The sequence below is a fragment of the Eriocheir sinensis genome, chromosome 5 (assembly GCF_024679095.1).
Source record: "Eriocheir sinensis breed Jianghai 21 chromosome 5, ASM2467909v1, whole genome shotgun sequence".
In the NCBI taxonomy this organism is placed as follows: domain Eukaryota; kingdom Metazoa; phylum Arthropoda; class Malacostraca; order Decapoda; family Varunidae; genus Eriocheir; species Eriocheir sinensis.
In genome coordinates this window covers 7,474,890-7,486,440 of record NC_066513.1, presented here as the reverse complement: position 1 = coordinate 7,486,440, position 11,551 = coordinate 7,474,890, and the positions used below count along the sequence as shown (strand labels likewise).

The 11,551-nt window shown below is 43.9% G+C and overlaps 1 protein-coding gene across 2 annotated transcripts in view; it reads right to left on the bottom strand.

Annotated features, from left to right (window-relative positions):
* Window positions 1–11,551, bottom strand: part of LOC126983865 (alanine aminotransferase 1-like) — a 179,667-nt gene that overhangs the window by 50,636 nt on the left and 117,480 nt on the right. For both annotated transcript variants that reach the window (XR_007736273.1, XM_050836999.1), the window contains exons 9-10: window positions 6,072–6,257; window positions 1,757–1,905 (exon numbers count right to left, since the gene is read on the bottom strand). Coding sequence is in view for 1 of the 2 variants with exons in the window: in XM_050836999.1 (XP_050692956.1) it covers window positions 1,757–1,905; window positions 6,072–6,257 (335 nt within the window). In the remaining variant the exon portion in view is untranslated. The remainder of the gene's footprint in view (window positions 1–1,756; window positions 1,906–6,071; window positions 6,258–11,551) is intronic.

The window sequence follows — 11,551 nt, the reverse complement described above, 5'->3', positions numbered from 1 at the left end:
TCATTCGCTGAGTGGTTGATTTCAGGCTTCTTGTACCTCAAACAGTTCATGCATTTCTTCTCAGCCATTATGCACTCCTGTGATTTATGATTGCCAGTGCATTTGAAACATTTTGGGGCTTCCCCATCTCTCTTAGCAGTGCAGATGGCCTCAAGATGGCCATATCTCTGACAATGATAGCATATAATTGCATGGTATCTGTCTCTCACCGTGTATATTCCCCATTCTAATTTTAACTTGTCGTGATTCTTGTGAATCAGCTCTCTTACAGTTGGATCACACCTCAATATGTAGTGCATTGTGCCGCCAGCTGCAGGCTTACTAAAAACCAGCTCAATCTTTTCCTCAACACCATCAATTGCATGTAAGAACTCATTGCGGTCTAAGATGGTCTCAGTTATTTTTTCCTTGGTCTCCTCTTTATGCACATTGCATATCATGATCTTTGGTTTCATCTTTCCAACACTCTTGGTACTAATTTGCTCAACAGACTCCAATTTTTGGGCTGCCTCATTCAACATGTTCTCATCATCAAAGTTCATTATAATATTACCTCCATTAGTGAATCTTGAATCAGTAATCTGAATGCCTTCTAATGCCTGGGAAACTTCACTTTTTAACCCAGTAGCCTTTTTATCTTGCTCAGAGGCTTTAACAACAAGTAGATTATTCTTAACTTTCCTCCTGTGTTTGGTGACATCAGCCCAACTTGCACCCACTGACTGCATAATCAGTGCGCTGCAACACCTCAGCAACTTCCCCAAGGTTTGTCTTCACATTCACGGCCTGGGACTCAACTTCCTTTACCTCTGATATTTTCTTAAATAATTCTTGCTTGAATTCATCCAATTTCTCCACAATTTTGGTAGCCAGAGATGCTTTATGAAGGCATGGGTTGCTAACCCAATTAATTTTAGGTATATTCTCCTGCTCAATACCAGACAGATGAGCACATTTCACATGACACCATCTCAGACACAAACAGCAGCTAATCCACTTCCTGCCTGTGAAATCCTCACAACCGTAACACAAATCCCTCGCGCCCCTGGCCCTGCTGGCAGCAGCCATGCTGACACGGCACTCTCAGCACGGAGCCAGACAACACACATGTCCACTCTCTCCCACCGTCACTCACTCACTCACCATCAAGTCCAAGGTAAGCTGAATCTGATGAGACTGAAATGAACTTGATTGGAATTATGGCAACATACTTGAAAAAGAGGGAGGTGGCATCTCCTGTGTGAGATGATATTCTGAGAGTCCCCAATTTAAATTTAATTTTACGGACTCACAGAAGGGGACCAGATGCCATTCCAATCAAACACAATAAATGTCAATAAATAATAATAACTAATACCGTATTTTCCGACACAAGTGCTGCACTTTTTCCTAAAATACCATGAAAATACTTGTAAGTCTTCAAGGCGAATGTTGTAATGTATACAAATCCAGGCTCCAGTGGCTTGAGCCAATAGGCGTGGTGTATGTTGTCATTACATTATGAGGTTAACCGTAACTATTAATTCAGCCTTTTGGAAGACGCACAAGTATTTTTCATGGTATTTTTTAGGAAAAAAGTGCGTCTTGTAAGCCGGAAAATGCGGTACCTCCCAAACCAAGACCAAGACCAAGAAAGTGTGACAGTTTGATCATGAAGAGAGCAAAGGAACCTAAAACATGACAATCGTGGGAGCAAAATATTGTAAAATGAACCCTGGTAAAGCGAAGGAGTTCTGAACATCCCTCCCCTGCTCACCTGAAATGGTAAGTGCCAGGGCGCTGTCCGAAGCCACTGCCAGGGACAATGCATATGCCGGTGTTCTCCAGGATCTGGAAGGCATAGAAGACGTCCGGTGCCTGCCCCACTGCCTTGGCAGCCTCAACAGCCTTTGGGGGCAGCTTGATCTGTGAACAAGGAGGGTATTGAGAGAAAATGTGTGTATTTACAGGTAACTCTCGATTTACGCGAGTATTGCATCCTTGAAGAGGTCACGTAAATCAAACAAGAGGTAGGTTTCTATCAAAAAATAAATATTCACTTCATTCAGTGGAGAGAGAGAGAGAGAGAGAGAGAGAGAGAGAATATCCATATCACCGAGATATCCACTCAGGCACTCAGTCTCAACCTCACTTGTGTGAGGAAAAAATGAGGGACACCATGAGCAACTGGCTAGTATTGATACCGGTACTGAGCAGTCTGGTACCGGTACCATACCGTATAGCTGGTACCGTTTGTACCGGTACTGGTACCGGTACCTGCCCACCCCTACTGTTGAGTAGCGTGGCAGCGTGGGTACTGTATTGTTGTTCACGTGGCGCGCGGGAAGAACTGAGCTCAGCCATGTGGCCGCGGCGCCGTGTGAGTCCAGTTGCGTGAGACATCTGGTGGCCACTTCATAAAATATCGCGTATAAGTGGAGAAAACGTGTAAATTAAACATTTATTTAGATTTTGGACCCCACGTTATTTAAAAAACGCGTAAACCAAACTCGCGTAAATCGAGAGCTACCTGTACCTAGCCTAGTTGTATTTACCTAGTTGCAGTTTTACAGGGCCTGGGCTGATGCCCATGTGGTCCCGTCTCCGTATCTGTATTTGGCCAACTTTTCCTCAAAGTTTTGGTCACTCTTTGCCGTAACTACATCCTCACTTAGTCTGTTCCAAACCTCTATACAGTAATCCCTCGTCTATCGCAGGGGTTACATTCCAGAACCCCCCGCGATAGGCGAAAATCTGCGAAGTAGTGACCTTATATTTTTTTTCATTATTTGCATATATATATATATATATATCTATCTATCTATCTATCTATATATATATATATATATATATATATATATATATATATATATATATATATATTTATTTTTTATTTATTTATTTATTTATTTTTTTTTTAAGGCTTTATAAACCCTCCCCACACTCTTACAAATCTTTCTCACACTCCTATTGACCTTTCTCACACTCTTATAAACACTTCCTATGACGTTTCGTTGTTACGACGCGGTACCAATAAATGATTCTATAATTTTTGTTTCGTTTTTTGACATTTGCTTTGTAAATATGAGCTTCTCGCAGGAAATAGTTTGGCAGGGCGGAAGAATACTCAGAGAAAGGACAATATGAGCGTAGCTCACTTCTTTTATATCACAATTAGGTAAATACGGAGGGGAAAGGGAGGAGAGGGACAGGATGTAAGAAGGGAGAACAAGGAAAAGTAGTGGAGGAAACAGGGAGAGATAGAGAGGATGAAAACAAGGAGAAGGTGTGGGGAGGGAGGGACAGTGGGGAGAGTCATGTCAGGTCCTGAGGGAAAGTCAGGTGACGTCCTGAGGGAGAGTCAGGTGACGTCCTGAGGGAGAGTCAGGTGACGTCCTGAGGGAGAGTCAGGTGACGTCCTGAGGGAGAGTCAGGTTAGGGCTTCAGTCAGGACATGACCTGACTCTCACTTCCGCCCCTCCCTCCCTACACTCTTTCCATTTCACCTTGTGTGTGTGTGTGTGTGTGTGTGTGTGTGTGTGTTTTACCTAGTTGTACACACACACACACACAGTGAAGGGGACTTGAGAAGGGTATGGGGAGGGAGTGGCAGAAAGGAGTCAGGTCAGGTCTGCCCCTCCCTCCACACACCCTTTCCATTTCCCCTTCTGTGTGTGTGTGTGTGTGTGTGTGTATGTGTATGTGTATGTGTGTGTGTGTGTGTGTGTTCATGTAATCTAATGGAGAAAGGGAGGAAGAGTGATAGAGTGAGAGATAAGACTAAAGATAAGAGGGTGTGAGAAAGAAGGAAACAAGGGAAATGGGTGGAGGAAATGGGACGGGAGAAGAAGAGAGAGGTAGGGAGGGTCAGGTAAAGGTGAGGAAAGAGGGGGAGAGAAAGGGTGTGAGTGGGAGGGAAAGAGATTAAAAGAGAGAGGTAGGGAGGGTCAGGTAAAGGTGAGGAAAGAGGGGGAGAGAAAGGATGTGAGTGGGAGGGAGAGAGATTAAAAGAGAGGTAGGGAGGGTCAGGTAAAGGTGAGGAAAGAGGGGGAGAGAAAGGGTGTGAGTGGGAGGGAGAGATTATAGAGAGGTAGGGAGGGTCAGGTAAAGGTGAGGAAAGAGGGGGAGAGAAAGGGTGTGAGTGGGAGGGAAAGAGATTAAGAGAAAAACTGGGAGGGATGTGAAAGGAAAAGAAAGAAATGAGAAGGAAGGAGAAAAATACGGGGACGGAGAGGGAGAAGAAAGAAAGGAAGTGGGGGAGGAGTGAACCAGGGAAAAGCCTAATGGCGCAATAGGCCGCAACGAAAAAAAAAAATAGGTGGGTGACGTAGGTGCTTATTTAAGTGTGTTCCTAATTACGCTGATTTATATCGTTTTCATTTTGGGAGGCTAGAAAATGATTATTTTACCGCAAAATCCCACAATACGATACAATTTAAAAATCCGCGATACAGCAAGACCGCAATAAGTGAACCGCAATAAGGCGAGGGATTACTGTATTTCTTTGCGGGAAGCTATAATCCTTTATGTCTCTCCAGCATCTCCCCTTCCTCAATTTTTTAGTGTCCTCTTGTGTTCCTGATATTTATTCCTTCTCTTAGCCTTCTTGTGCACGATGACGCGTTTCGCATCATCAAGGGTAAATGGTCCTGGCGCACGATGACGGGACACACGTCATAAAAGTTTAAAAATTGATTAAAAATTAAGTTTTCAGTGAAAGTGTGTCAAATTTGGGAGCGTCATTTGTTGGGATAAGTTTCTTAATGGTAACATATGGCAACCTTTCTAAGGAGCGTAGATGAGGAGTGCAGAGCAATTTTTAGTTGTTACCCTACTCAGACAGGAGAGGTGTGTCCGCTGCCCGCCATCCCTTTAAACCAAGAGCGCATGGGCTCTAGGCAACCAGCACTGGAGATATTCAATATTCTTTACATATGTTCGGCAATAAAGTTGACTCAAGAAACTTTTGAGCTAACGAGGGGGGAAGATGCAGTAGTTAGTTACGGCCAGCGAAAATTGCGTATATTGTGTGGGGAACTTCATTGGCGATGTTACCACACGATACCTACAAGGGTTGGTGTAGTTTTGAATCTGGCATCTTCTTCCATATGAAATTAGTTATATAATGTTATAAAATTTATTTACAAATAAATAAATAAAAAACTTGCATAATAGTAAAAAAGTATGAGATGGAGCATCAATTCTGTAGATTATTTTTAAAAATACAGTTTTCTTGGTGTAAATTGGGAACTAATAGGCGTATGAGGATTTTGAGGATACCATAAGAATCCTCGCTAAATTCCGCTTCAAACCATATATTTGGCTAAAAGCGTTGGCCCACAAAATTTCGAGCTAGCGAATGGGGAAGAGTTGGTACTTAGGATTTATTGTCTACAATACTCTATGCGGAGCCTTGAAATGAGTTTGTATTGTTTATTTTCCTCTATTTTTATTTGCCCATGTTCTAGTAAAAGTCTTTATGAAGCCAATGATACCAAATTTATTGGGGTACGATATATCTGCGAGGGTAAAATATGTCCGGGAATGTAGAGTATCGCAGCGGCAAAAAAAGGCTGATCGGGCCTGAGAAATGCATGGTGAGTGGAACGGAAACTTATTGGAAACTTACGGTGCGCGAGAGGGTTAGTAGTAACTCCTCATTATCTACTTCTTCCATTTTAATCAATAATTTATAAATTTGTATTAGGTCTCCCCTTTCTCTTCTTTGTTCCAATGTTGGTAGGTCCATTTCCTTTAACCTTTCTTCATACGTCAGTCCCTCCAGCTCTGGAACCATTTTTGTTGCCATCCTTTATATTCTTTCTAGTTTTTTTATGTGTTCTTATGGGGAGACTACAACTACTACTACTATTATGATTATTGTGCTACTACTACTACTGGCGATACTACTACTACTACTACTACTACTACTACTACTACTGCTACTATTACCAAACATACACACTCCCTCCCTCCACGTTGCCAGCCCATGACTCACCTGAGCTGACCTCTTTATCCCTTGGCCGGTCAAGGTCACAACTCATTATATCTCTCTCTCTCTCTCTCTCTCTCTCTCTCTCTCTCTCTCTTACCTGGGGAAAGGCATACATGGCACCCTGTACAATGTTGCAGGACATGCCAGGCACTGAGTTGAAGGTCTCCACAACCATCTTGGCGCGCTGTGCGAGGGATGACAAAACGGCATTCTTTTCAGATGTGAACTGTTCGTAGGATGGCTCTCCCTTGCGTGGTGGGTTGACCACACAGTCCATTACTGCCTGTGGGCGAAATATAATTGTGATGACAATGAGGAGGACAAGGAAGTGTAGTGTAGGAGGAGGAATGTTTCTCACTATAGTATGCCCTCTGTTTAATGAAAATTAAAGAATAAAAACATCTTCAGAAATTACTGATTCACTGCATTAGCAAGGGCTTTCACCTCACTCAATTCATAGTGTACTCCATTCCTGTCAAACAAATGCTCTAATTTTGTTTCTCCACCTGGTTCTCTGTCTGCCCTGACTTCTGCAATTCTTTGGTTGCCACTTTTACTTTACACATCATGTGATGGTTAGCACACCTAACTATGAATCTGCAAGCCTAGGTTCAATCCCAGCCCCGGGGCAGGTGCCGCCTAGTTCACCCAGATGATCATCCTCCCATTCCGACTGGTTGATATATGGATATCTTTAGGAAATCAAGGGAAGGAAAACTGTCATAGCCCTGTGTCCCAGGGTAGTAGGTTCATGCCCACCTCAGGCTCAAGGGACAATGAGACGGGTGAGCACCAAAGCCACGTTCAGGTTATTGTATGCTCCAACTTTCCTTATTTCTTTAACATTAGCCAAATTTTGTCAGAATGTAAGTTGTTTGTCTTGTCCATTGGAGTCATTTGTGACCATCCTGCCATCTCTACTGTGATGTTCAGATCAGGACCAAAGTCAGGGTCTTAATAAATGCTATGGGGCTACAACTTTCACATGACCTCATGACCTTGTCCACCACTGTAGGCCTGGCAGACTTCAATTTTCATGCATGGACAGACACAAGGACCATTGCTACATGGGTTAGAATTTGTTACCTTTCCAGCTAGGTTGACCCCCGCTGGCTCCTGGTCTAATAGGTAAGATTAGCTGGGTTAGGTTGGGTAGTAAAGATGACAAACCTAGTATCTACATACCTTAACCCCCACAAGCCCCAAAACCTGATGGCGTTCAGAGAGGGAAGGTGGATGAGATGTGGACATAAAGTATATATATCTTTACCTAAATGAATAATATAGGACACTGTATACAACACACGAGGCGGAGCAGGGCCTGAAACCTCATCAACGGTAAACGAGACACAACACAGCACACAGCACACGAGACAACGTGTTAAGAAGCAGAGACCAGCACATCAAACCTGCTGAATTTGAAGGCACCAGTCTGGCACAGCGCGACACAGTTTCTTCCTCTTCTTGGGTGTTTTATGGAGCTAGTTAGGCTGTGGGGCCACAGCCTCTACAGCCCCGTCTGTGGTATAGTTGGTATCAGGTGTTTTTGTTTGCCGTTCTGTCACCAGGGTGGGAGTTAGATCCTGTCGAGTTGCCCTGACTTCTGCAGGAAGGTTTGCGTGCACTTGAGGGCTTGGCAGGCCTTGTTGGGGCTGAGGGTGAAGTCAAGGAGACTATAATAATTATAGTCTCTTTGGGTGAAGTCGTTTGCTCCCGCCGCCTTCAGTGACTCGAAAAGTTCCAATATTTTTATTCCTATTTATCATCGTTTAAACTTAGTTTATTTATCACTACTAATTCAACATGTAAATCACGTATGAAATAATTTCAATCCGTTTTTCATTGTTGTATGTCTTTTAACGCTGACATGTTGTGAAATTTCACCTCAGGCTGTTATTTTATGAGTCTTTCAGGCGTTTGCACCACATAGTGTCTATAGCTGTAGACTAGAGCGACCACAGCCCCGACCAGCAAACACCGTAGTGGCCATGTTGACATCAGTTCACTACGCCTCCACAATATGGGCTTCCAAGACCCATACCAACATAGCAACACAGGAGAGTCCACGGAGGCCATATATATATATATATATACATATATATATATATATATATATATATATATATATATATATATATATATATATATATATATATATATATACATATATACCGGTCCACTACTCGAACTACAACAAAAAGGCATAATGTAGGCTACTTAGTACTGGCCCGATGTACATTTGCCTCTTATGGCCCGATTGCAGAATAGTTTATATCGGCCTTATATTGGCCCGATAAACAAAATCCTTTATGCCATGGTTCCGTTATTTGCTGGTATCGGCCCGGACTTTCAATGTTTGCTGGGTGCTGACGTGTTACAGTATATAATATTTTCACCCAGTTATATTACACATTTCTCATTCTTATTACTGTAAATTATTTGTAAAAAAAAAAATTGTTACTTATAAAGGTAATGTAAATATATTCTGTGCCCCCCCCCCCTATGTGCAGCAGACATGCAAAAAATGCTCCAAGCAATCTTGGTTCCTGGGCAAAGCAGAAGATGAAATTAACAGTTCTTTTTTAAATGGATAAAAGCCATTGGCTCTACAGACTCTCATTGTTGCTGCTGTGCACATCATGTCCTGCAATAATTTATTTTGGTTAGGCAGAGGTGACCCATACACATCTGGCCGTGTGCTTGACCTGTGGAGCAGGTTGAGTTGGGACGGAGCTTGGGCGGGCTGAGGGGCGTGAGACGTCACTGCTCAGGAATGTACCTCATATCCTGGCAAGGGTGGTTTGATCTACCACCAGTTGCCACACAACTCGCCGTGTGGTGGAAGGCCGGACGTCGACCACGGCCAATGACAGATGAAAAGTGGACGGCGACCATCAGCGACCTCCTACTATCCTTTGTGTTCCTTTGTGTATCTGACGGCAACCAGACAGCGTCCGCTTGCCATCCGATCGCTGTTCAACAGTTAATGGTCACCTGTCGGCCACCAGTGGCAGTCCACTTGCCGTCCAGACACAGTCAATTCGGCCACCAGATGGCAACCTTTTTTACGACCGGCAGCGACCAGAGAGGTCGGCTGGAGGTTTTAGAGCATGACCTAAAACCTCCATTGGTCGCAGGGCAGACGCAGACACATGATGATTGCACGCACGACCAATCGTCGACCATGTGAGACCTCCCACGACCTGTAGGTCGCTGGAGGTCGGCAGTAGGTCGTAAAGCCAGTGTGACTGGGCCTTTAGACTCCCCTCTGTCCAAGGGAGCTGTGTGAGTGGAACCCCCCCACATGTGAGATGCATACTCCATACGAAGGCAGACAAGGTCCCTGTAAATGGATAGCAACTGTGCGGGGGAGAAGAACTGGCGGAGACGGTACAGAACGCCCAGCTTCGAGGAAGCTGATTTAGTAAGAGAAGAGATATGAAGTTTCCAGTTGAGATTTTGAGTTAAGGATAGACCGAGGATGTTTAGTGTTGAAGAAGGTGATAGCTGAGTGTTGTCAAAGAATAGGGGATAGTTGTTTGGAAGATTGTGTCGAGTGGATAGGTGGAGAAACAGTGTTTTTGAGGCGTTGAAGGACACCAAGTTCTTCTTGCCCCAATCGGAAATAATAGTAAGGTCTGAGGCTAAGCGTTCTGCCGCCTCCAGCCTGGAATCATTTAGTTCCTGTTGGGTGGGTCTTCTATTAAAAGAAGTTGAATAATGCAGAGTAGAGTCATCAGTGTAAGAATGGATAGGACAGTTTGTTTTGGAAAGAAGATCATCAATGAACAACAAAAAGAGAGTGGGAGATAGGACATAACCCTGCGGAACACCACTATTAATAGGTTTAGGGGGAGAACAATGACCGTCTACCACAGCAGAAATAGAATAGTCAGACAGGAAACTGGAGATAAAGGAACAGAGAGAAGGATAGAAACTGTAGGAGGGTAGTTTGAAAAGCAAAGATTTGTGCCAGACCCTATCAAAGGCTTTTGATATGTCCAGCGCAATAGCAAAGGTTTCACCGAAACGGCTAAGAGAGGATGACCAAGAGTCAGTTAGGAAGGCAAGGAGATCACCAGTAGAACGCCAGTATGGGTCATACTGGCGATCAGATAAAAGGTCAGAAATGGAAAGGTGCTTTTGAATCTTCCGGTTAAGGATTGATTCAAAAGCTTTAGATAGACAAGAAAGTAAAGCTATATGACGGTAGTTTGAGGGATTGGAACGGTCACCCTTCTTAGCCACAGGCTGTATGAAGGCATACTTCCAGCAGGAAGGAAAGGTATATGTTGACAGGCAGAGGCGAAAGAGTTTAACCAGGCAGGGTGTCTGCATGGAAGCACAGTTTTTAAGGACAATAGGAGGCACTCCATAGGTCCATAAGCCTTCTGAGGATTGAGGCCAGAGAGGGCATAGAAAACATCATTATGAAGAATCTTAATAACAGGCATAAAGGAGTCAGAGGGGGGATGAGTAGGAGGAATATGCCCAGAATCGTCCAGAGTGGAGTTTTTAGAGAAAGTTTGGGCGAAGAGTTCAGCCTTAGAGATAGATGAGATGGCGGTGCTGCTGTCAGGACTAAGGAGAGGAGGGAAAGATGAAGAAGTGAAGTTGGAGGAAATGTTTTTGGCTAGATGCCAGAAGTCACGGGAAGAATTAGAGAAAGCAAGGTTTTGGCATTTTCTATCAATGAAGGAGTTTTTGGTAAGTTGGAGAATAGATTTGGCACGATTCCGGGCAGAATTGTAAAGTTCATGGTTAGCGGGAGTTCGAAGGCTTTGGTACTTTTTGTGAGCTGCCTCTCTATCTTTGACAGCATGAGAACAAGTGTGATTAAACCAAGGCTTTTTAGCATGAGGAGTAGAGAAAGTACATGGAATGTATGCCTCCATTCCAGAGACAATCACCTCTGTGATGTGCTGGGCACACACAGAGAGGTCTCTATCCTGGAAGCAGTAATCATTCCACAGGAAATCAGAAAAGTACATCCTCAGGTCGTCCCACCGAGCTGAGGCAAAATGCCAGAAGCATTGCCTCTTCGGTGGGTCCAGAGGGTGTACAGAAGCAATAGGACAGGATACAGAAATAAGGTTGTGATCGGAGGAGCCCAACGGAGAGAACAGTTTGACAGAGTAAGCAGAAGGGTTAGAGGTAAGGAAGAGATCTACGTAGTATGTTGGGCCAGTCTCCAAGACAGTCGGGAATACGTGTAGAGTGCTGAACCAACTGCTCTAGGTCACTGAGGAGAGCAAAGTTGTAGGCTTGTTCACCAGGCTGGTCAGTGAAAGAGGATGAAAGCCAAAGCTGGTGGTGAACATTGAAATCTCCCAAGATGGAGATTTCAGCGAAGGGAGAGTGGGTCAAGATGTGCTCCACTTTAGAGTTCAAGTAGTCAAAGAATTTTACATAGTTTGTAGAGTTAGGTGAGAGATAAAAAGCACAGATGTATTTAGTAGTAGAATGACAATGAAGTCTTAGCCAGATGGTGGAAAATTCTGAGGAGTCAAAGTCATGGGCACGAGAGCAAGTGATGTCGTTGCACACGTAGGCGCAACATCCAGCTTTGGATTGAAA